The sequence below is a fragment of the Stegodyphus dumicola genome, chromosome 10, assembly GCF_044657685.1.
Source record: "Stegodyphus dumicola isolate Sdum_Otavi_A_Nest chromosome 10, ASM4465768v1".
Taxonomy (NCBI): domain Eukaryota; kingdom Metazoa; phylum Arthropoda; class Arachnida; order Araneae; family Eresidae; genus Stegodyphus; species Stegodyphus dumicola.
In genome coordinates, this window is record NC_140777.1 from 133,751,685 (window position 1) to 133,778,907 (window position 27,223).

General features: G+C 29.9%; 1 protein-coding gene across 2 annotated transcripts in view; it reads right to left on the bottom strand.

Annotated features, from left to right (window-relative positions):
* The window catches only part of LOC118179400 (laminin subunit alpha lam-3-like), a 258,439-nt gene that overhangs the window by 60,442 nt on the left and 170,774 nt on the right, over positions 1-27,223 (bottom strand). For both annotated transcript variants that reach the window (XM_085825564.1, XM_085825563.1), the window contains 15 exons: positions 26,756-26,880; positions 26,187-26,292; positions 24,277-24,417; positions 21,103-21,215; positions 16,622-16,705; positions 14,797-14,990; positions 9,883-10,025; positions 9,656-9,763; positions 6,166-6,277; positions 5,596-5,737; positions 4,151-4,349; positions 3,912-4,028; positions 3,010-3,170; positions 2,541-2,679; positions 2,289-2,397 (listed from right to left, as the gene is read on the bottom strand). In XM_085825564.1, coding sequence (XP_085681690.1) covers positions 2,289-2,397; positions 2,541-2,679; positions 3,010-3,170; positions 3,912-4,028; positions 4,151-4,349; positions 5,596-5,737; positions 6,166-6,277; positions 9,656-9,763; positions 9,883-10,025; positions 14,797-14,990; positions 16,622-16,705; positions 21,103-21,215; positions 24,277-24,417; positions 26,187-26,292; positions 26,756-26,880 — 1,993 coding nt within the window. The remainder of the gene's footprint in view (positions 1-2,288; positions 2,398-2,540; positions 2,680-3,009; positions 3,171-3,911; positions 4,029-4,150; positions 4,350-5,595; positions 5,738-6,165; positions 6,278-9,655; positions 9,764-9,882; positions 10,026-14,796; positions 14,991-16,621; positions 16,706-21,102; positions 21,216-24,276; positions 24,418-26,186; positions 26,293-26,755; positions 26,881-27,223) is intronic.

The window sequence follows — 27,223 nt, forward strand, 5'->3', positions numbered from 1 at the left end:
TATAAAAACTGGTTAGAACTTCCGACTCGACCTTCTCTTAACTCGGATCACACACACACACAGATATATAACAATTGTACTTTGGGCGGAAGATGAAAACAATTCACTTTTAGTCATGGCCGGAAAAACTGCTGTGTAGATGGTTGGATATTATGGTGTAATGGATGATCAAATGAATTTTTAGAAGCACGACCAGCTTAATAGTTACACATAATTTATTCTTGAATGGCGAATTTCTTAATGCATAACTGTAGAAGGTTATGGGTGCTAAATGTACCCCATAATTTTAGACATACAATTACATTTTAAATAATGACAAATAGCTAGCAGAGGCTGAGCGACAAGCTGTCAGCATGCAGGCGAAGAGGTGAAAGAGAGAGAAACTATGCAGTTATAGCTATTTATACAAGATAGGTGCACAAAGTACAGATAATCTGTGATTGGTTAAACTTTGGGTTTCAGTTCCATTTACATCATCAGAATTAGATTTTTCTAGAAACGATGCAGTGGAAAGAGGGGTTACTATTTTTTTTAATTGAGAAGGGAAATTTATGTTGCTAATTTAATCTTTCACATATTCTTTATTTTTCTTACATATATATGTAAAATATAAAAAATAGGATGGCTTTTCTCTTTGAAGACTGTCCCACATGGCACAGCAAAATCGGTGCTAAACAGTAGCTCAGCTGACAGCCCAATACAATGCAGGTCCAAATGCAAGTGTTTTGGACCACACAGTTCTGCAAACACTGTTGGATATGGTACTTTGCAGCAGACATCCCACTCATGTGCCTATGTTAGCCAACTATCAGTTATAGTTAACCAACTATCATTGTCAACTATGCTTACAGTGGGCCCAGGAACATTAAGAGTGGACCATGGATAAGTCAAAGACAGTTGCTTAGTCGAATGAATCACAATTTCTCATTCATCACATCAACAGTCGTGTCAGGGTATGCTGTCTTCCAGGTATACATTTGCTCCCCTTCCCTATACAGCAGGTCATATATAGACTGGTGGTGATGGTATTATACTTTAGAGGACATTCTCATGGGCACCCCTGGGACTCATAGTTGTGGTAGAACAGACAATGAAAGCTGTGGACTATGTGAAAATAACTGCAGATTAGTTGCACCCTTACATGGTCTCTGTTTTCCCAACTGGAAATGGAGTCTTTCTGTAGGACAATGCCCCATATTACAAATTATGTTGGAATGGTTCGAGGAGCATAAGGATGAATTCCAATTAATGTCCTGGCTACCTAATGTGCTGGATCTTAAGCCAATCGAGAACATCTGGGATGTCATAGAGTGGCAGCTCAGAGTTCAAACACCATCATGTCGGATCATTTCAACTTTGCGTGACTGCTGCTTAGACATTTGGTACAATCTGTGGCTAGTCATCTGCCAAGAACTTGTGGCCTCTATGCCAAAGTGAGTTGCAGCTGTTTTGCAGGCCAAAAGTCACGCAGTGTGTTATTGAGTAGGTGATTATAATGTTTTGGCTCTTCAGTGTATGTAATTATTGTAAAATATACTATTGTTTTGATCATTTCTTTACTGTACCTCATCCTTATTACATGTTTAATCCAAAATTAAAGTATTAATTATCAGATAAAATAATATGCACAACATGAACCATTACTACAAAGTATTTTCATATAAAAAAGATGATTTATAGAACTTAGCTGAATTTTTTCAAATTTTTTTAACCTTGGATTTTTTTTTGCTTGCTTTCTAGCTTTGTTAAGTTATGTCATATAGACAAAAAAGAGCATATATCTTTTTGCATGAACTTTTTTAAAAGTATGAACAAATACTAACTAAAAGGGGACATTATTAATCATAATCATAATTAATAAATAAAATAGAAATGACTGAAATTAATGTTTTGCATGTATATGGTTCTTATTTCATATTTTTGTTATGGGAATTGATCATGCAAAGATTTTAAAAGCAACATTTGGAAATTCTGGAAAATTACAGATGGCACTGAATCACTAAAATTTGTAGTAATTAATATATATATATATATATATATATATATATATATATATATATTTGCTTATTTACAGCAGTTTAACAGCTAATTTTTTATCATCATGTATTTTTAGATGAGCTAATTTGTATATATACTTTTTACAAACATATCAAGGGTTCATTATTGGTAAATTTTCCTTGTTATGGAAGTAACTTTTTAGGAAAGATTCTCTTTACAGAAATTACTACCACTTTCCTATGCCTCCTATTTAAGAAATTATAGGCTCAAAATTGTGAAAATATGTTTACCTGGAACTTTTTCATCATTCAACTTTTGAGCTTCTGCAAGTAACTGCAAACTCTTTGCTCTGGCTTTATCTGCTTGTTCTGTCAAAGCATCTCCAACTTCAGGATATGCCTACACAAGTTTTATTATTATAATTAATGCATAAATAAGAAGTACAGATATAAGAAATTTATTATATTAATGTTCTCTTAGATATATTTTATTCCCAACTAGTAAATGAAAAATTGAATTTGATATACAGATAAATTATCTACCTGTCGATATGCTCTTTCAGCAGCAGTTTCTGCTTCTTGTGCTGCTAATTCGGCTGCAAGAATTGCATCAACTATGTTTTGATAGGCTTTTGCAGCCTGCAGAGGGAATTGAGACAGCTCTTTGGTAGCTAAAAATAAACTAAACATGCAAAATTATATAAAAATCTATTAAATGGAAAATAAATATAGACTTAAATTATATAAATATGACAGGTTTTCTTTTAAAACAAAGAAAAGTAAAATTTAAGTACTTAAGGAAAAGAAGATATTCCAAATTCATTATTACTAAATAGATTTTAATATGTGTGTTACATAACATTGTTTTAAGAATGATAGGTAAACTGTTAAGCAACAAAATTTTAAATATTTTAGCATACATTTTTGCAAAACAATTTTAATTTAAAACACAATGAAAAAAATAATTTATTTTCCAATAAAATCCATTTACTGCCAAGACTTGCAGACTTACTTTGCTAAACGTTCACTTTGGCTTTCAAGTTGATCTGCATGTTTCTGAGCTGGAATCACATATTTTTCTTTGTATAAAGGATTTAAATGAGTTAAAATGCCTCTGTGCTCATCCAGTCTATCTGTAGCATTGCTAAGATCTCTTAGTAGCCTTGGAAGGTACTAAAATGGAAATAATACTGCAATTTCATAAACTATCAAATCATCAACATTAAATATACATTCATTCTAATTATAGTTTTCTCAAGTGGCATAAATAATAAATGCATATTAAAATATTTTGCATATAACTTTCTAATTAATCAAACATTGATTTGCAATGCAGTCATTTATTTAATTGCCAAAAATTGTAATCCAAAGCCTTTAGGTTGCAGTATAACAATTTAAAGAAGAATTCTCCATTGAAAATTTAAATAAATAAAAACATCATAAAACTTTTTTTTGTTTGTGTGTGTGTATCAGTTACATAATACATAGTGTTGGGAACATCTTTTAGTAATTACGATTATTCTCAATAATCTGCAAATACTTATAAAATTATTAATTATATACATTATAAATGACATATATCTTAATTTGTATCCTTTAGGTAGGTTATTTAAAAAGCATAATTCAGATATAAGTTATTAAAAATTATGTTTGTTTCTTTTAAATCCTTCTTTTTTTTAATCATTCATTTAATCAATCAATTAATAATTCATTTAATAATCCTTTTTATCATTCATTTTATCAATCAATTCATTCATTTAATCATCATTTTTATCATGCATTTAATCATCATTTTTATCATTCATTTAATCAATCAATCACAGATTGACTAAATTTGAAAGAAAAATTATAAAGGTTTTAGGCTTTCCACAATTTATGCTGCTGTTGCAATAACTGACTGAGTTATATGATTACCTCAAATTTCACAGCACCATCAATAATTGCACTTTTTGCTTTAGAAAGGAGATCATCAGCTTCTTTTAGAGTCATGTTAGAAGAATCAATGTAGCCACTGATTTCATCAACTATTCCCTAGAAAAATTAATGCATAAACTTAAAAGGACATACATGTTATTCTTTCAGTTTTTCAGATTCATGTTGATATTAAGGCTACAATTTAAAAAGCAAATAACAAAATAATAATTCAGAATTACTCGGACTGCTTTCTCTCGAGCTTTTCCTGCTCGTGAAATTTCAAGGGCTCGTTCTGAAGGTTTCCTGACCTTTTCATCAATTTTGATAACTAAATCAGCTAATGCTGTGTCCAATTCAGCAATTTTTTGTTTCAGGTCATCCACATGACCATGATCCAAAGTCAATTTCTTTAAATTGTTCAGCAAATTTTGAGCTTTCCTAAATGACGAAATGTGTTATTAAAGACCTTATTAAATTAATATCAAGAATAATTATATTGTAAAAGTTTGATAATTTGACATGTTCAGGACTAGTATAATGCCAGACCAATATCGTAGTTAATAAAAAAAATTAATTCAGAGGTGATGTTGAATGTACAAGGGAATGAAAACATTGCATACAGTAATATTGGAAATGCATTTAATATGAAAATTTTATTAGCAAATAAATTTATTTATAGCATAATTATGTTTAATCAGTTTGAACTTTGAAATCATCATTATTATAATGCATGAAATATTTTAAAGCTTAATGTCCACCTGCTTCAGAAATTCCATTCTTTTTTTTAAAAAAAAAGGGAGGGAAGAAAGAAAAGAGGGTGGATGAACCCAATTTTTACAATTTTATACTTTTAAATTTTTTGGTGAATTACATCTAATGCTTCTTCAGTCTTACAGCTAATGATCTTAGTTAAATTTTCTTTTAAAACTTTTCAAATAATTAAAGCAAGCAACAATATAGAATGTGAAGTTTTAAACAATATATATATATATATATATGTAAAGAGAGAGAGAGAATGTGAAGTTTTAAACAAAGAACAAATTGAATGGTGGTGGGGGGTGGAATTGATGCATCTCTTGGGTCTTACTAAATATTGATGAATAAAATGTTTGTTATACCATCTTATGACAATTATGTCAGCAGAGGGATGCCAGATTATTGGGTGTGTCAAACTTTTTATTGCCAAATTATCAGACTTTTACTCTAAACCTTTCTGATTTTTCTAAGCATGCACATTTCTAATTCTTAAGCTATAGCTGCATGATGCTAAAACATTCTACAAGTACATTAATGTGGAAAAAAAGTAATTTTGCAATATTTAAAAAAAAAAAAAAAAAAACTCCAGTTCCACAAGCAGTCAAAATATTAAGCAATAAAACCTTTCATATTAGTTGAAGAGTATGAATAAATATTCTTTCTCACTCTTCATTTGCTTATTGCTCTCTGCACTTACAGCAGAAAACATCACACTCTTCATACATAAAAATATTTTTTATTTGAAATATATATAATGTAGATTATTTTCTTAATTTGAGGCACATTTAAAAATGCACCTTTTAGAAATTTTCATTTATAAACATAACCTAATGCTCATTATTCTGTTTTCATTTTTTCCCTATAAATTACCTTTATTATTAAAGAAAGAGTAAAATATGCTTAAATTGTATTTAATTGTAAAATGCACCTTAATTCTCGTTCAGCATCATCTTTATCAGGATTAAAATTTCTAGCTTTAATTTCCTGAAGGATTCTTTCTGCTTCATACAATGTCCTTTCAACAGAAATACTTTGTCCTGTTGGTTGTGATTCTAATTCAGCCACTAGTTCTAAAAAAAGGAAGATGAAGATAAGATTCTCAATATAAATTGAATTTTAAAAATTGAAATAAATTTTGCATTAACTGTAATAAATGAAATATGTTCAAATAAAAATATTTTGAAGGGTCGTTACATTACAACACTTAAAGACAACACATCACAAAGGACATATAACAGAATAAAAATTACAAAAGAAATATAAACTGCATTATATGATTCAGGCAACGTGAAACTTTTAGCTCAACATCATAGTGAGCATATAACATTTGAAAAATTTGTAAAAGACTACTAGATTCAAAATCATAAACTACTCACAATTTAAATTCTTTCAAATGAATAGAGGTTTTGTTTAAAATGATATACATTTATAATATTAAATTTTCAGAATAAACAATATGCATATTGACTAAACTAAATGATATGCATTAAAAATTTACCTTTAATACTTTGCTTTATTTTATGAAGTTCTGCAAGCAATTTCTCAGCTTCATTCAAGGTATCTTTTGCATCCACAGAAACAGAATTGGCTTTTGTTATATATTCCTTTGCCTGCAGTATAATGTAGTTGTTATGTTTTATTTTATCAAGAGAAATAATTTTTAAAAAATCAGACGTTTCTTCATATTAAAAAAAAAAAAAAAAAAAAAAAAAAAAAAAAACCACATTGATTCTAGATGCACTTCTGATTAAAATGTTTCACAAAATTAAATAGCAAACTTTATGAAAACATTTCATTTCAATGGGGGCAGAAAAATTCCATAAATATAAAATCTAATTTTTTGTTCAATATCGATCATGTAAAAATTCCAGTTTGCAGTACACTACAGTATGCATTAATAAGTTAAACACATTCGTTTTCAAATATCTTTGTTAATTCTGCACATAAAGGCATGGAATCTTTTGTATTTAAGTATTAATACCATAATGCATATTTCATTAAATGAAATTTTTGTTCAAGTTGTAGAACATATTTAAATTAGAGGGATTATCTCAGGGCATGCCTATAAATTTGAAATTGTTCAAAAAGAATTATTATTTCTTATGGCATCATCAATTTTATTTAGAATCAGAAATTCAAAACAGGATAAGTTGCACGCTGTTGTGTCTTTGCTAATTCTGCCTCTGCATTCTCTGTATATGACAGCATCATTAATGATAAAATGTATTTTGCAAGGGCAGAGGGAAAAGTTTATTCCTCATTTTCTTCCGCAATGCAAGACAGTTTACTAGTTTCCCCCTTATTGCATGCTGGCTCAGCATAATATTCAAGCAGGAAGAAATGAGTATTTGTTGTTTAGCATTGAATTTAGCTCAATTTATATCATGTTTGAGGGATTACAATTACACTTCCAAGGCAAGTATTTTTTTCTTCAATATTTAAGTTATTCAGTTTTGTATAAAGTTTTTAAATGAAAGCTGACTTATTTCATAGATATTTATTTTTATTTCTAGGTATCTTTCAAAATTCTGCATCATAATGCATTAAACCTGTAGTATTATATGAATATTTTTTTTAAGAAATTAGAAGCATAGCTGATGATGAAACAGAGCAGTTTACATGAACTCAAAGGACTGAATTCAACTAATATTTTATTATGATCATGCTCTGAAAAATAAAAATTACTTTAAAATGATAAATCTTAGCATACATGTGCAGTAAAAAATATAAGATATAATCAAACTACACAATGTGCAAGAAAACCAGTTAATTAACAGTTTATGATGGTTAAGAAAAGTTTTTCTTTTGCTGTGATCATTTGTAAGTTATGAATTTAATAAGCTTATTGTGTTATAGTATCTATTTTAAGACATGAAAAGTTTTGCTCAGAATACAGGGTTGAATACAGGGTTCCGGTGCTTCTAAATTTTTTGAATGAAATTATAATTCTAACCAGAGTGCACTGGAGCTTCAAAATCAGACAAACTCCACTAGTCACCTGAATCTCAGTTTTAGTGGAGAATACTTTTAACAGAAAATATTTAATGTCATATTTTATTTAGCAGTTAGTAAAACTGATATTGGTAATAAAAAAAAAACAGAATAAATTACTGAATGGGAAGATTTTCAGCAGCTGAGGGAGAAAATCCATCCTGTAAAAACATGAATTGAAGAAGGAATTTTTATGGGTTATATTCACTTGGGTCAAAATATCTTTAAATAGATTCGAAGCCAAAATAAAAATACACATGTATCTCAGTACGAAGAAAAATATTTTTCATTGCACTAGGATATATGTGTGGAGTATATAGCAGTTAGCGGAGGCTGATTACTAGTCTGAAAGGCAAGGTAAGGGTTTCAATCCTGTGTAAGATTCTTAACCCTTCTCATGAGCTTAATATCAGAGCATCCCTGATAGTGAACTCTGTATATATTGCTTTTTCGATGATGAGACAGTTATATAAATAACTATCTCGGCTATTCTCAACAAATATATGAGAAGTATGTGTCTGACTATTTGAGAAAAAAAAAAAAAAAAAAAGGAGAAGAGAAAAAGGAAACCTACTTTTTATCCTCTGTATCACATCTTATTATGATGATCAACCTTACCTTTCATTTCTTTAATTATTTCATTTAATTACCTTTCATTTCTTTAATTATTTCACTTAATGTTTTTGAAATTATATTAATATATTATCATTTACCCCTTTTCATTTAATTTTTAGAATAGTTTAATTCATTATTTACTCAATTAATAGCCCAACGGGCGTTAGCCCAGAAGTGCTATTAATTTCACTTTGGCATTTTGTGTGGATTCACTTTTCAAACTGTTGCCACCAACTACTACAGTCCTGTATTATATTTAAAGAAATTAAATAATGAAGAATCTACATAAATGTATGTATGTTTCTTGCATTATGATAAAACAACGGTACCTAAAGCCATAAAATTTTGAATAATGTAATCCTCCAGAGAATATGGGCATCTGGAAGCTCTAATTTGGAATTTGTTTTATTATCTATTTAATATTTTTTCAGACATTAAAGAATTTTTTATTAAGAAACTCAACGATTTCAAAGCGAGGAATGGCAACACTGTACGAAAAAAACATTTTTATCTCTAGCAAGCGAGACTGTGTATGGGAAATTCTAAAGATGTGCTCATTTTAAAATTATTTTGGGTGGTTTAAGTGTGAAGAACAAGATATTTAGCAAATAAAGGTAACACACAAAATGTAAAAAAACGCCCCTTTGAGCGTAATGTAAAATCTAAAAGCTTTCAGATTTTTTTAATTAAATTAATTTATCAATATTTTCATCCCTTTATATTTTATTTAATTTTTCATTATTTATTGCTTTATCTATTATTTTATTTACACCTTTTTTGTTCCCATTTTTGTGGGCATTCCATAGAATTCCAGCACTTCTAGTTTTTAATATTAAGTCCTGTTGTAGTATGAGAACATGTTTAGAGCTTTTCACATACAAATGATAAAGAATAGATCTTTAGTAAATGAACAAATGAAAATATCTATAAAGATTAAATAACAGCAACAAAATATTAAATCAATTGATAAATGATGTACATGCCTTACTAACTAAAGAAAGTTAAGAAAAAATCCAAAGTAACTCGATGTAACAAACATAAAATCAAGAAAGATCCATCCATAGTTTGGGAAGAAATTCAAAAAATACTCTTTAAATTCTCAGAAACAAATATTATTTGTCAGAAATAAGTATTCTGTTCCTGATCACTGAAATAACCTTTATATATTTCAGTTCTTTTGGCATAAAGGTACGTTTTAGAAAAAAAACCTCTTTAAAACTTAGAGCCTTGACAATGTAGCAACTACTATTGTACATTTAGAAAAATTAGTAAAAAAATGGTGATACATTTTTAAAGCTAAATTTTAAAAATATGACAATTCATGTCATCTGATTAAATTATTTCATATGAAATCCTTTTGAAACATTATTTATTGAGGTTACTTTTATTAGAAGTACATCAGCTTTAGCTTCGAGGTCCAAATAAAAGGTAAATTTATCAACAAGATCTTTTCCTTTTGTAACATTTCTTTGATAATCGTCCACAAGAAGCTGAAAAATTAATAAAAAGTTGTAAGCAATAATAATGCAAAATAAAGTGCAATATGTAATTTTATAAAAGTATAGAATTAAATATATGAATAATAATTCCTAAAAATTTGCATATATACCCTTAATCTTTGTTCTTCACTTAAAATTATATTCAGATAGCCCCAAGGTAACCTTGGTAGATCTGTTAAATTAGTGTTGTCCAGCTTCAGTTTCATATCATATAGTTCTTTTAAAAGTATCCCAGTGCATTCATCCTCACAAGCTAATCATCAAAGAGCAAGGGGAAGAAATTAGAAATAAGAATTAATGCATAATATGAAGATAAATTAAATGCAAGGATTAATAAGAAAGTGAAATGTAAACAAAAAATTTAAGAAAATCTAGGATTTTGCTTAAATAGTCAGAAAACTTAATACGTATTCATTCCAAAGATCTGCATATTTTTGCTGGCATCCTCTAACAGTAAATTTCCAGGTTTATGCGATAATCTTTCTGTTGCAAAACCTCATCTGGATGGTAATCTTGGTGTGGCCCTGCTGTTGGATGCCCCAGTTAGTTTCCCAAACCCCTCTTTTCAGTTCTTTAGTTTCCGGTGTTGCACGCAGTAACTTACAGACTACTTTGTTCCATGCTTTATCCAAACTATTTTATCAGATGTTTTGAAACATGGTTGCTTTATTAGCACTGATTTGATAGCAATGTTAGTGTTTCAGATGTACGTGAGTTTATCGGATTTTCCACATTTCAAGTGTTTTGTCAGTATTTCTATAAATTTCTTGGATCTTCCTCCTAAATCCCTTTATTCAGATGTTTTAAGACATGGCTGTTTTACTATTAACATTTTGGATAGCAATCCTAGTGTTTTGGAAGCATAGGTTTGGTTTGGTTTATTAGATTACGGCAAAGCACTCGAGCGCTATCTGCCTTAAGGAAGGGATGCCTTCGTGAAGGACTTTTTAAGGGAAACTGGCTCGTATACATGTTACACATGGGGAAAACCACGAAAACACCCATGCAGCCAGCTCGTTTGCGGGATTCGAACCTCGGACTGAACTACCAGTGTTCAGCGACGTTACCGCTCGGCCGCTGGTGGGCTTTGGATGCATAGGATTTCCCAGCTAAGTGCTCTGTTAGCATTACATCAGCTGTTCAAAATTCTTCTGCATCATTATCTCAATTTTCTGATACTGCATCTATGGATTTTCCTCCTACATCACTTTATTCAAATATTTTATAACATAGTTGTATTATTTGCACTATTTTGGATAGCACTCCTAATGTTTCGAATGTATTGGATTTTAAAGCTCTCAAGCGTTCTGTCGTCATCATATCAGATGCCCTAAATTCCAAAATTTTGCTTAAACAGAGACAGAAAACTTGTTGAAACTTTTCTTTCCACTTATAACATAATTTTCATTTATAAGAAAACAACAGACATACACTAATTGGTAGGGAAGACATCCTATTACAAAGAAACAAATGCATTGTAATGTAAAATCTGTTAGTGCACTTGTACAAGTTAGGACTTGTAAGCAAATCACAGAATATCCAGGATTTGTAGAATGAAGTATCCAAATAACACATATGTAAGATTTTTTTGCTGTATTTGAGTCTGATGAATGATAAAATAATGAATTTAAGATCTTGTCATATTCAGTATCAGAAATGAATAAAGAGCTTCATGTTAGATAGACCTCTCTGTCACTGGTTGGTCCTTACCTCATATTGTGTAAGAAACACAGGTTAATGTTAAAACTTTTGGAGATTTGGTTACAATAGATCTAAAAAGGAAGTGTAGAGTGCTATAGAACGTTCACACACACACACACACACAAAAAAAAAAAAAAAAAGCATACTAAATGCTGCATAGAGTGATGAGCTATAGGAGGCTTGTGCAAGCCCTTTTATTAAATGTCTTTAACTTGTTAGCCCCTTCTTCTTTTTGTTTGGTATAACAAATAATTTAATTCTACGTGAACATCAAAAGAGTTTTAAGGATTAAGATTGAAAGTAAGAATTTTTACAAATTATAGGGAAGAAAATTACTGAACTGCCTTCAATGTATTTAAAAAATAGATTATTGCAGCAAAGCAATTATAAAATTATGTATATTTAAAATGGTGAAAAGCTCAATGATGAAGAAATAAAAGCTAATTTTAATGTTTGTTATTCAAAGACATGGAACATGATCATGGCCAGAAGAAAATAATAAGATATAGATAATTTAATTTTATTTTAAATTTAGAAATAAAAATAAGTTATTTTTGAGATTTTTCTAAAATGGTCTGAACAGGAAAACTGCATAATGAATTTTCTAACACCATAAATAAAGCTAAATTGATTACATGGAATATTGCTATTAGTAATGCTGAATAAGCTTGATCTTTCTTCAGTAAGTCCAGTCTTTTCGAACCTGAGCAAGTGCAGCCTTTCAGTTCGATGAACAATAATTATACAAGATGAAGATCTTTTTTGACTGTGCAATATATTTTAGATTTAATGACAATCTCCTTAAATAAGAAATATTTAACAGAATTTAATGCTAAACCTCATTTAAAAGCTATTGTTAAAAAAAAAAATTGCATGGCCCTAAAACCTCCTTGAAAATCAACTGATCTAACCCTCCAGCAGCGCAGCAGTAACCTGGCTTAAACTGGTATTGTAACCCGCATTCGAATCCCGGCAAATTTGCTGGCTGCATGGGAGTTTTCAAAGTTTTTTTTTTTTTTTTTTTTTTGTATGTAACATGAATGTGAAGTAGTTTCCTTTAAAAGTTCTCCCCTTAGGAAGATAACTTTTGTGTGCTAACCTAATAATGTGAAAGAAAGAAATAATGAGTAGAAACTTCTAAAAAAAACTGTATTGTATAATTGAATTTATTTATTATTTTTATGGTGTGTATTGGTGTATTTAATTATGGCAAAGCACACTAGGGCTATCTGCCTAAGGGGAGGGATGCCTTCGTGGAGGACTTTCTAAGGGAAACTGGCTCGTATACACGTTACACATGAGGAAAACCACGAAAACACCCATGCAGCCAGCCCGTTCGCGGGATTCGAACCTCGGACCGAACTACCAGTGTTCAGCGACTTTACCGCTCGGCCGCTGGTGGGCCTATTTTTATGTGATTTTTGTTATTTTGCGATTTTTTGTATTTAATTTTTTTATGCACAATAATTTGTATTTTTTGCTTTTGTACAACATAAAAAACATTTATCTATAATTTACATTTTGTTTTTATAAGATAAAGGTCTGAGCTTCTTGTTAAAATCTCCATTGCTCATCACAAGTTGCATTTAACATCACATCATTGGTTTCTCGTAACTGGAGACATTTTGCAAAGCACACAAAATATTTTCACTGTTCTAATATTAATAGGGACAGTTTTTTGAGAACTAGCTGATATAAGTTTCATGTTCAGACATCTTTTATGAAAGCTTTTATTAACAGTAAACCATCAGTGTGGATATTTACAATGGCATCACAATCGAATTGATTTGAGTGCTGAATAGGACAGTACAGTCAGGCTGAATCTCACTTCTACTCAAAAATAATGATTGACATATGAGGGTGACAAGGTGACATGCCCATTTGGTGAATATCTCTGCCACTTTTGAGCAACACAGTGCCTGTCTGCAATGAACTATAGTTTAGTGTGCTATTAGTGCTAAAAACAATTCATTTCTACTGTGCATATAGGAATGTAAACAAAATACCACAATGATGATGAAATGCTGCAGCCCTCTTTTCTGCATTTTAATTTTTACATTAGAACTGAACTGCATTTTATTTCTATTGGATATACAGGTCAAGCATCATTTTTTAATAAGATAACACCTATCCCTCACATTATCCTAAATATATTACAATGTATGCTATTGTATTATGATGTATTGCCCTGTATTACAATATATGCTATAGCCTGAATGTATTACAATGTATGCATTTAGCTCTCTTTGTTAAATTATTTCCCTGATCTCTTGTTAGCTGAACATTTGTAAAACATGAGTGAGCATTGATTGATTCCTCCTGCACAAAATAAACTCTTGGGTCATTTCAACCAAGCATGGTGCATAGTATCATAGGACATAATTTAGATACTTGTTAGTTTGATGTAATGAAATGTTCAAGAATGTATTCCCTGAAAAGGGACTGTAACATCTTATAGATGCCCTGCATTTAATTGCTTTATAGTTACACATCTTTGAAAATTAAATCATTTGTTAAATGTGTGATTATCTGTTTATGTACAAAGTTTAATATGTTCTCAATCATCATTTAATGGCATGACATTTTTTTATCAGGCAGTACACTGTACAAATACATTAAATATTAAAAGTTAAAATATAAAAAATTCTAATTTTCAAATGTACTATAAAAATAATATCTCTATTAGAAAAAATGGAAAGAGGTTAAACAAAACTATAGAAATGGGACATTATAAATTCTTAGAGAAAACTAGTTTTATGCCTATTTACATAATTTAAAACTCATAAAAGATCTGGCAAACATCATTATGAATAATGCTGTTTTTTCAGAAAATGTATCATTGTCTGCCCTGGCCTTTTAAGAACTTTCCATGCTTTGAATGCTAAATCTTGTTGAAGGTACTAAAAAACTTCTTCTGAACTTTACTGCTTTGATCAAGCATTTGAACTTCTGTGTAACACTATGATTTCTATCGTAATACTTTGGGAGGAAAAAATGGACAGAGTTCTTATGAAACTGTAGTTGGCAATAAACTGAGCATTTATTTCTGCTAAACTTTATGTTTAATTTCTTTACTTGCTTACTATACCCCCCCCCAAAAAAAAAAGCTCTATAATTTATTTCACTAAAAATTATACATCTCAGTATTTTATTAATCTGAAATTACATACTGAATGCACACAATGCTTTATATTATGTACTTTTTTATACTTTTTGTTGATTAAATGCTCCCTTTCACAAGCTATTATGTGAAACACTATTCTTCAATATTTTATGTTTAGGTAATATAATATTGAAGCTCAATATTAAAAAAATGCACTCACATTTGCATCCATATTCTGTTAAAATAAAACCAGGACTACAAATTGTGCAATCACGTCCTCCAACTCCTTCATTGCATTGGCACTGGCCTGTTTTAAGATCACATTCACGATGGACTGAACCATATGGATTGCAGTTACATGGTAGACATTTTCCATCTTCTCTAGAAAGGTCTCCATAAAAACCAATATCACACCTAAATATATATAAGAGCAAAATCAATTTCATAGTTTTAGATTAAAATTAAATAAGCATTAAAAAGTTAGATCAAAATTTAAAAATAAACTAATGATCAGCTTTGTAAACTCTTCCGAACTTTTATAGCTTTAAAGGAGTTTTTTCAAATAATACATTTAAATGCAACCAATTCAAAGTTTTCTACATACTTTTGAAAACTTTCGATTTTTCAATTTATAATTTTGTTTACAATCATTATCGTTATTTCTAAATCTTCTTCATAATCTAAATTAACACTGAGAATTTTATATTTAATCCATTTAAAACAATTCAGATTATAATATGAATTATGTCAAAGTATTGAGATATATAGTCAAATTTATGAAATACAGTAAAAACCTTTTAAAGTAAAAGTAGTTTTAAAATTTGTTAAACTATAACACAAGATTGTTCATTTTATTTGTTTAAGTACATTTTTCCATGTAACATATACTTCATAAAATACAAAAATTGCAACAACAAAATTCTGTTACCTTTAAGTTGTCTTTCAGTTTTTATGCCTATGATATGAAGAAAACACTAAATATTCTGGTATATAAAACAACTACATTAATGGTATGCATAACATGCATCCTTCTACTAAAACCTATAAAAATCATTTTTCAAGATAATGATTGTAAACAAAATTATAAAGTAAAAGCTTGAAAGTTTTCATAAGTATGTAAGAAACTTTGAATTTGTTTCATTTAAATGTATAATTTGAAAAAACTCCTTTAAAGCTATAAAAGTTCAGAAGAGTTAACACAGAGCTGATCATTAGTTCTTTTTAAATTTTGATCTAATTTTTTAATACTCATTATATACTATATTCAATATAAATTTTAGCAAATCTTGTTCCCATTCCCCATTAAATGAGATATTACTTCTAAATTAAAACATTTGTTAACATTACAACAATTCACAGTATACTTTGAAAAGAGATAGATTTATGATTAAAGTCTCTTTAAAGAGTTAGAATAATTCCATTTCCAACTTAAAAAATTTAGACAAAAAGCATCTTAAAAAAACTCAGTCTTTTTCAATCCAATAATTTTACATTTCTAACTGATCAATTTTCATTAATAATAAATATATAAGTAAGAATACAATTAAACATGAAAAAACTATTGATCTCAAAAACGTTTCTTTCAAAAGAAACAAGGTTTAATTTATAGTTTGACAAACCTATGGGAAGTACTTAAATGACTATTAGCAAATCTATTTCATCTTTGAACAAACATTATAAGTTGGTACATTTTTGAGTATCAAAGTTGCCATTTATATTTAGCATAATCACATCATTCTCATAGTTTTGGAAATAAATGTATTTATGGGGTCACATAATTCACAACTGTGAGAGGTTCCATATCACAAAGAGAATCAAAATTATTATTTTTTTTACAAATAGCAAACTGCCATTGAGTGGATCTAAACACATAAATTCATATTAATATGCATTTTCATTTAATTATTGAAATAAATTAATAATGTTACTTTCAATACCTTTCCCTTTTAGAGCTCAAATTAATTACATAATAAAACACAAATTTCATGTAAATAATAACTAACATATAATCATTACGTTTAATCAAAATGAAAGCAAATACTCACTTTTCGCAGTGTCTACCAGTATAACCAGATTGACAGTTTATACAGATATAATCTAGAGCATCTGGGACACATGTATCACTGAAACTGATATGCATAACAAAATATTAATATAATGGCCATTTTATTATAGGTCCTCATTTATTAATATGCATTAAAAATAATTAGATAATAGTACCAACAAAAATAGTACCAAAGTTTTTTGTTTTTTTCCCCTCAAAATTTCAACTGTCTATATTCTTATACTCTTGCAAATTATTTCGGAAAACGTATTGGGCCTTCCAAAAAGTTCTGTGTTTTTTCAAATTGAAGTGAATTTTCATCTAATTATTTTGTTATTGCTGATACAGAGTGACCTTGATCAAAACGTATGTTTTAAAACAGCTGTTTCTACTCACATTGCATGATTCCAGCACGTCATGATTTTTGTTTCAATGCAGTGCTAAGAACGAAGAAACCAAGAGTTCATTTTTTTCCAAATTTTTCTCTTTTATTTTAAAAAATCCGATGTGGACACTACATGATTTCATCGTATAGCCTATTAAATTATACACATTTTTTGCTGCACTTCATTTAAACTTATTTCCTCAAATTTCATTAGAGATATATTTCTTATTCAATCAGTTCAGTTCTCACCCTGCAGCAAGGCAAAAGTACATAAAAACTCAAAACTTCATTAAAAATTGTAAAATACAAAAATTCTTAAAACACTGAATACAATTAAAAATAATTTTTGCAATTAAAATTAGAGTTTGTATGCCAAAACAAACAATTTGATTGACGGACAGAAAGGCACCATTCTCCGTGCACCGAAATTTAAAGTTAACTTTTGGTCCCACTGGGCAGAGATTCTGAAGTCAGTGCAAGAACTGACTTAATTTGGTATACTACTATGAATTTCCTATATAAATAAATTCCACCTTGTTAGCTCCACTTTCAAATTTTTGATAATTTTACAACTATAGCATACCGATTAACTAAAGGCATATAAACCTTAACCGGAACATAACATAATTCAATCACTCTCAAAATTAAAAATGCACAATTTACGAACATGTAAGAATAAAAAAACAGTGATCACTGAGTTGGCTAAGGTGGGGGATATATGTGATGATTTATTTTGTTATAGATAACTTGATATTAAATAACAACTTGATTGGGAAAGGCATCAATTAATTTTTTAATCACGGCCGAGAAAACTGATGCATAGTCAGACTACTGAAATTGCGAATGGATGAAATTTCAAAAGAAGCTTGACCACCTTGTAGTTAAACATAATTTACTTTTGGGTGACAAATGTTTTAGCCTATACCTTCTTAACTGGTAGAATACTAGAGGTGCATGACCCTCAATTTTAGACATGCAATTACATCTTATATAAGGAAGAATAGCTAGCAAAGGTTAAGCACCACATTGTTAGAAAGAACGTGAAGTGAAGAAAGAGGATGCACAGTTAGCTATGGTACTACTTATAAGCTTAAAGTCTTTGTTTTAAACCTCAGCAGCAACAAGGCACAAGATTTTGCATTGTGGTTACAGCAGAGAAAGAGTGATGTAACATGATGTGATATGCAGCCTTGAAGAGGGGATTTGTGCAAATAAAATTAAGAATTTAAAAGATCACTCCAATTAAGTTTAATTTTGTAATACATTTTTCTTCATATGTTTACATCTTACATACATAGTTATATATAAGATATACCCACTCCCTTGTACTTGTATAGCTAACTGATATAAAAAGTAAGATGCATAACTAGATATTATAGTAGTCCCACATACAAAATTTCAACATTCTACGGCTAATCATTTTTGAGTTGAGCGAAATACATATGTCTTCACGCACATACAGACATCATGAAAAAATCCCTTCTGAATCCATTTTACAATCTGTTTTGAAGGGAAAAAAATCCTTTACTCTGTCTGTAGTATGAATGTCATGCAAAAAATATCATTCAAATGGATTCTAGAGCGGTCAAAATGGATATTTAATTTGAAATATGACATACAAAATTTTTCATGAATGCAATACTTCCTTTACTTCATACAAGGAAGAAAAAAGGAAAAAAATTCTAGTCAGACTGCATATAAAATGTTTGCCATATATGGAAAAAGTTTCTGAGTTTGAAGGCATTTGAGAAATTGAAGCATAGAAGTTTCAGCCTCAAAGAAGATACAAAACTTATAAAGGATGGTTGCCATTCTCTATAAACAAGGACAATTTAAAAGAAGCTATCATTGAAAATCAAAGTTATGCAGTTCAAGAACTATCACACTAAATATTCCAAAAAGTACAGTACAGGATCATTTAAAGATTAGATATGTAGACTGCTACAATGTGTGGGTACTCTTCACTTAAACAAAACAGAATATTGTTACTTGAGTTTCAGCACTTCATTCTTTGTGGAAAAGAAATAAAAAAGCGCCTGTTGTGAAATGGCTCATTATTGAAGATTAGAAGTGGTTACTGTACAATAACGCTAAAAGGAAAAGATCAAAGGTTAAGTCAGAAGATCATACTTTAGTAACAATGAAAGGGGAGATGCATCCCAGAAAAGTAATCCTATGTGTGTAGCATGTCTACAAAGGAATTGTATAATATGAACTGTTGTCACCAAATCAGATAATAAAATTGAAAAAATACTATTTCTAAGTGGGAGCTTTAAAAGCAGAAATCTGAGCAGAACTGACTAATTGCCAAGGTGCTGTCTTCTATCATGATCAAGCTCACCCTTACATTTTGATGAATGTCAGAAGCTGCATATGTCTGACACTACAGGATACATATCTTTTGGACATCTTCAGTATTTTTTTATATCAAAATGCACCAAATGATCAAATTTTCACAGACACATGGCAATTTTTTATGAATAGTGAAAAATGCTGCATTTTTACATAATTTTAAACGTTTTTTAAGACGTCCAAAATTTGGGACCAAAATTTCTTTAATTTTAATAAAAAAAGACTATAAAAGACTTTAAAAAAGGTCAAAAAGGTATAAAAATAGTAATAAAATCAAATGTTTTTACATTTTTTTCACACCCCCTAATTTGAGAAAAAATCAAATAAGATGAAAAAGTACTAAACAATTAAGAAAAAAAGTGATTTTAATAGGATCAATGGTCATCAACTAGGCTCCTGGATTTTAAGAAATAAAATAAAATACAGGTAGGGAAATGTCCCCCCTCTGAAAATGTATTATTATGTATAAAAAATTAAAGTACAGAAAATTATGTAAAAAATATCAAGAAATTATTCTAATTCTTTTAATTTATATACATATTGCCCATTTTTCATCCCTTTATAGTAGAATACATAGTTTCCATTATTAATTTCCTTATTGGCCTTTATCAGAAAGTTCTCCACGTTTTTTAGCAAAAAAAAAATTCTTTATGTTCATTGAAAGAATCTCCATATTTTGTTTGAATTTTTCTCAATGAGATCAGAACGCAATTTCCAGGATCTAAATCCTTTAATTTTAGTGTTTTGGGATAAGATCTGAGTCTACTGAATTCTTCCATCTCTATTTATTTAGAATTATTTTTTTTTTTTTGAACATTTTGCTTTCTTGCTCAATAATAATATTTATTAAGAGTTGCACATATATGTGCCAATAATTTAATAAGAATTATCTCGAAATGTCTTTTAACAAAATTTTCAGATAATTGTTTATGTAATTCAGAATTACGCCAATTAACTTTATCTTCATGTTTATATAAAATGTTTTCACTCAGTTCTTGATATTTCATTATTTCTTCCCAATCGATTACATCTTTCAATTCTTTAATGGTACATTCCAATAATTTTTGATATCTAGAAATTGATTTCATATTTAATTTTTTTAAATTTTATAAAATAACATTATTACTTAAAGTTTGATATTCTAATATGTTGTCCCAACCGACTACATCTTTCAATTCTTCAGTAGTATTTTCCGATAATATTTTATATCTGGAAACTGATTTCATATTTAATTTTTAAAATTTTGTAAAATAAACTCAAAAACTTATTGAGTACAGTTGAGATGTGTTGTGTCACTCCCCATATTCACTAGACCTTACCCTGCTGTATTTTCAACTCTTCAGGTCACTTCAAAATTCTCTGAGTGGCCTGGAATTAACTTTCTTGGAGACTGTCAATCAGCATATTAATAACTGCTTTACAGATAAACCTAACGACTTAAAAAAAAAAAATTCTAGCTGTCTGAGAGATAGCAAAAAGTCACAGAATAAAATGATGCTTATGTGATTCAATGAAAGAGTTTTATATTTTTGTATTACTTTATTCGTACTTAACATGAAAAAAAGGCAAAGCTTTTTTAAATGACCCAATACTTGTCTTTCCCAAAATACAGAAAAAAATTATATAAAACTTAAGTTACACATTATATAAAACAATCATTACCTTAATAATAATTATGTTAAATAAATATTTCCATATAAAATAAAGTTCAATAGAAAAAGCCAGAAAAGTTTATATTTACTTACCTGTTTGTGGGATGAGGACAAGCACAAGGTCTGCAAGGACCCCTTGTTGGGTCACCATAATATCCTTTAATACATTGATCACAGTGGTCTCCCATTGTATTACCTCCACAATTCTAAGAAAATAAAATTTAACTCAAGCAAGGAAAACTAAAAATTTTATCATTTGAAAATAACAAAAAATGAAAATACAGTGAAACCCATTAGTAATGAAATCAGAAACACTGCAGTGAAAATAGATTCACTAAATTCATTATAAAAATATAGTTTAACAAAGCAAACAAATTAATTAAAACGCAGAATTATTAAGTAGTCAGCAAACATTTTCTATTCGCCGACTACTTAATCAACAAATTTATCTTGTTTTTCACTTTCACATTAACTTGATATAAGATAAATATTTTTATGTACCATTTTGAGAATACAAACAAGTATAGGCTAAAAACCCTTAATATTATCAAGACTTCAGAATTCCTTCACAGATGGTGCTGAATTCAAGATAGTCATGACCTCCCAAGATTTCAAACTGAGCTTGTTAGAGAACGGTATCAAACTAAATAAACTTTCAAATGAACTCGCTCAAGAGAAGGTAGTCAAATATATCACCATTCAGAACACAGAAATTCTGTATGATTTCTAACAACATGCAAACATACTTCTTGTGAACAAAGCTAACTGAAACAATCTTCATGTAAGAAATAATTTCCCCTCTTCCTGTTTTTCCTCATAATTATTTTTCTGTTAACACAGTGTTTCCCAAACCTTTGACATATATTTCATATGTCAAACGTTCGTATAGATCCCTTCTATAATTTTCGTAACCCTCATAAGAAATGGATGTACTTTAATAACAATCAAAATATATTTATTTTTTATTTTTTTGTTACATACACAAAACAATAAGAAAAGATTTCAACCAGCGATCCATAACCTATGTTAGGGATAAAAATTATATTATATAAAAATAATCAAAATCAGTGAGACTTACTAAAGCACATAACAAACATTTCCCACAAGAATAATCACCCAAAATCTAAAAATACACAGGTGACTGGAGAAGCCACTAACTATTAACAAAGTTGTCTCTGTAGCGAAGTGTGACATATTACTGCCATGTCACACTGGACCATCTTGCGCCTCACAAGGCTGAGTTGACTCATGATGAATGTAAAATTAGGCACAGCTAAGCATGGTACAGTGCATATCCTCACCAAACTCTTCCTGCGCCCTTAGGGGTACACGTACACTTTGGGAAACACTGTCCTAATCTAACCAAATCTCCCTTTTACAAAGAGAAGTAGGCTGTTTTGATGAAGAGAAGAGTTATGGAGAAAACAGGAAGAGGAGAAAAATTATTGCTTGAATCTAAAATGAGTTGTACAACATTCATCCCTACTAGTTGAATTTAGAGGAATAAAAAAAGGGTGGATATCTGTTATTTGAAATAAATTTAATATTGCTTTTAATGCAAAAAACCATGATATTTTAATTTGTTAAAGTCATAAATTCATTGGAATTGAATTTGTTATAAATGGATTTGACTATACAATGTTAAAAATACTACATTCGCAGTACTTCCTTCCTCTCCCTTTTTGAGTAAAATATATAAAAACAATTGTTATTTTTCAATCAAGACTAATTTATTTTTTAATTTAATAAAATACTATACAGCCGACGTTTTTGGAAGAAAGGATACAACTTTTGTAAATACAAATGTTTTATGACAATAAGTGAGAATTTTGGTTTTATGGCCATGTTACAGGGTCTTTGAGCAGGAAATTCAAAGAAAAATAAATGAGAAATAAATTATCCATACAGTGTCCAAATTCATATTCAAAATTCTTTTACTTTATATTCAAATTCTATAAATGTGTGCATATATATCTTTCAATTCATTAAAAGCAAAATTTAACCATGTATTAGCATTATTTTAAATAATGAAAATGATGCTAAGTACATTTTGAAGAGGAAATATGCTCTCTCTCTACCTCAGCATGAAAAAAAGATTTAAACCTTTACAATAAAAGAGCATCTTATTCAGTAAGAAATACTTGAATCACAAAAAAAATAAAAATTTTATGACATTTCAATAACAATATTTTTTCAATAGACTATAGCTTTCTTATATCATTCCAACTGAAATTAAAAATTTTTCATGACTGATAGATGAGCTGGATGATTCTGTCTTTGAAGATATCTAGCATGAGGTCATTGAATTAACTGATGACAGTTTTCTAAATGCCTATCATTTGCACCTAGCCCTCACTCCAAAATACTTTTAATGCTGTGAAATTCTTAGAGCATCTAGTCCAGATTTTATGAGATGGTACAGAATTTCTCATTGAAAATTTTGTGATTAACTTTTATTTGCAAAAGAATGATTTGTCCAACATACCATGTGAGTATCATATTAGACACTGATCCCTTTTCATGAAAATATTTATTCCAATGTTAAGCACTTTGCTTTTAGTCATATATTTCCTTGATGATCTTCATAAATTTTCTTCTTCATATATTGATCTCTCCAATGACAGTGGAAATGTTATTATGAATAAAATAACCAATGATAGGACTCAACTTATTTCATTAAGAACTGATTGTGTATGCTACTTTTTCACAATCTTTTGTAATACAGAATTTCCCATACACAGAAATAAGTCTTTTACAGATGTTTACAGATTATTTAACTCTAGACCAGGGGTGACCAAAGTGCGGCTCGCAAGTCTGATACGGCTCTCGCAGGCAATTTGCGCTGCTCATGCATGTCTTTGTAGCAGCTACAGTCGCCACGCGTCAGGCGCCATCATTAACACTAGGAGAAAATCCAGGTTGTCAGGACTTTTATGTCTTTTGACTTGCTTTGGAAATATAACTTATCCTGGATAGGAACAGAGAGCTTACTAAAGCTATGTTCCAGTATGTGTGGAATAGACGACGCAAGCAGGAAGGGTATACTGAACACTTTATTCTCTATTACTTTACAGGTATATCGAAAAAATGCAAAAATAATTTACTGCATGCAATGCAATATCTGCTATCTTAGTGTCAGTATGGTGTTGATTATATGTTCATTTTATATCACCTTGATCAATTTAAAAGGTCATCCTCAGAACAGAATGTTTACTAATATAACCACAGAAGCAAATTATCATTAAATGAAACTATACAAAATCTTACTATGCAAATTCCAGTTTCCTTATCACACAGATTTGTATGATTATTACAAGCGCAAGGTTCAGCCCATCCAACTAAATCCACCACATCTTTACTATTTAGATAATTTGGCTTTCGTTTTCGATAATATCCTGGTGCAGGATCCTAATAAAATGAAAAAAGGCTATGAATAAAAGAAATTTTGATACAAATATATCATAGCAGTAAAAAAAGCATCATTTATAAGGATTTAATTTTTTTTAATTTTTTAAAAATATTTTTAATATTAAACATTAAAAGAAACAAAACATTTCAATATAATGTCAAAATTATAAGCTTTGATTGCATATATATATACACACATACACAGAGTGTCCATAATTAAACTTAATTTGTGGGCAGTCTGTAGCAAAAGCTATGCAAGAGAATTGCATAAAAATTGGGTACTGGCAGAATGAAATGATGGGAATTTTATCAAGGAGAAAGAAACAATGAGCTTCAAAAACCTCCACTAGATGATGGCATTGTGCAATGTAAACTATTGGCATATGCAAGCCTTAATCTTGTGCGTGCACAGCAACCCTATTAAAGATGCGAGAAGCAAACCGCAGTCAGTCGGTTCCAAGTCAAGGAAGATGACGTTAACTCTTCATGAACATGCTTTACTGCTGAAATAGTTTTACCAAAATGGAGGCTCTTTGTGGAAATTTTGGTCTTTAAAGCTGTTACAAAAAGGTTCACTAACTAGTCAAGGACTAACAAACATGATTAGGAAATTTGAAGCAACAGAACATTGGGATTCAGCCAGAAAGGGGACGAAAGTGTGTTGCAGCACAGATAGTGAATGATGTAGCAATGCAAGTGGAGGAAGACAGATTGCAAACCATTGGCAGCACTAGTAATTGGCATATTGCAGCATCCATTGACCAACCTCATTCCATAGTTCATAAGATTCTTCAAAAGGTCTTATGCTACTATCCCTATAAACTGTCACTAGTGCAGCAGCTCTTACCAGCTGATCTAGGTAGTCGGCAAACTTTTGCGTTGCAGTTTCTTGCGAGAGTTGAGCTACAGGATGAATGACCATGTAACATTTTGTGGACAGACGCGGTCCACTTTCATATGGAAGGTGCGGTTAACATGCACAATTGCTGTATTTGGGCTGCTACAAACCCACATCATTTCCTACAATATCTATTACACTCTTTGCATGTAACAGTTTGGTGCAGCTTTATGCAGCCTTCATTGTAGGTTCATTTGTTTTCTGAAGAGCACAGTGCCACAGGGCCTGTGACATGCACCGTCACTGGTCAACAATACATTTCATTATTAGAGCAATCCATTATTCTGGATCTTCAGGCAAGGTGATGCGATACAACCACAGTGTTTATGTAGGATGACGCTCCTTAACATATTGCCTATTGAGTGAAACAAGTGCTCCGCCGCCATTTCGGCAATTACAGAATCATCAGCTGGCAATTTCCTACAGCTTGGCCTCTTAGATCCCCCGACTTGAACCCTTGCGACTTTTGGCTGTGGGGATACCTCAAGGCAATGGTCCACTGCAATCCCATCACATCTGTATCCGATGTTTAGAAAGTATAGAACGCCATGTGCATAACATACATTGGTTCATGCTGCTTTCAACAGTCGAACATGCGATTTTACGCTTTCAGATGGTAGCAGACAATGGTTGACATCATATTGAGCATGTTTTCTAAACTTTTGTAGATTATTTATATGTTCTCAATAAAGCTAGGCCAACTAGGGGTGGTTTTGGAAACTCATTGTTCCCCCCCCCCATCGATAAAATTCCCATAATTTCATTCTGCCATTACCCAATTTTCATGCAATTCAGCTGTATATATTTTGGTACAGACTGCTCGCAAATTTCAAGTTTAATTATGGACACCCTGTATATATAGTGCACATACCTGACATGAAGTTCCAATGTACTGTCGAGGACACCGGCACATTTCTACACCTTCAGCTAATGAAGTATATGTTGATGATGCAATATCCATTGAGACATTATGCAATCTAAATTTTACAAAATGTGTGATGTAGCATTGCTAAAATTTCAAACTATTTTATGTTCAAAACAAAATTAATTTTGTGAAAGATATTAAAATTTCTTCAAACAAACACAGTTCCAAATAAATCAGCATATACCTAAATATTAATGCACAAATTAAAGCACACAAAAATAATTTCAGTAGTTCATAAATAACATTAAAAAATAACATTTTATGTTAAATTATCAACATTTTTGTTAAATTAATTCTAAAATTCAGAGCAAAAATTTTAGTTTTAATGAATCATCAAAGTTAGTTGCTTTGCCAATGTTAAGTTCTAAAATAAATAATTAGTTAAAAAAAATTTTTAACACCTGATTCGGTGCAAGTTTCCTTAACATTCCTTAAGCTGATGGGAGTTATTAATATGAGCTGTCAACTATAATCATTAAATATAATAAAATCTTACTGCCATTAAAGAAAAATACCTAGCATATTTCACATCAGGACCATCTGTACCTCTGATAAGCATATACTGCAGATTTTGCAAAGCAACCATTAGAACACTTTTGGTTACTGGTAAAAGAGGATTATCAAACATTCTCCATTCATCCTGAAAAGGTACATTTTATTAATATGCTGTACAATTTAACAGAAGCATCTTATCTACTTTAAAATATAACAACACTTTTACACAGCTTAATTTCATTGCTTCGTGTAATATTTCTCACAAGTTAAAATGTTACAAATATAAAACAATTATTTTATAATCTATTTAATGTAGAGTGAAACAGAGAACAAAAAAGCACATTTTTAATAGCTTGACATTAATGTTCTCAATTAAATTATAATTTAATTTTTCAATAATTAATGAATATTATTTGAGATGCATCAATATGCAGAACCAAAGTTTTACTTTTTTAAAATAATTAGCATTTGAATATTTAGTATTCTTG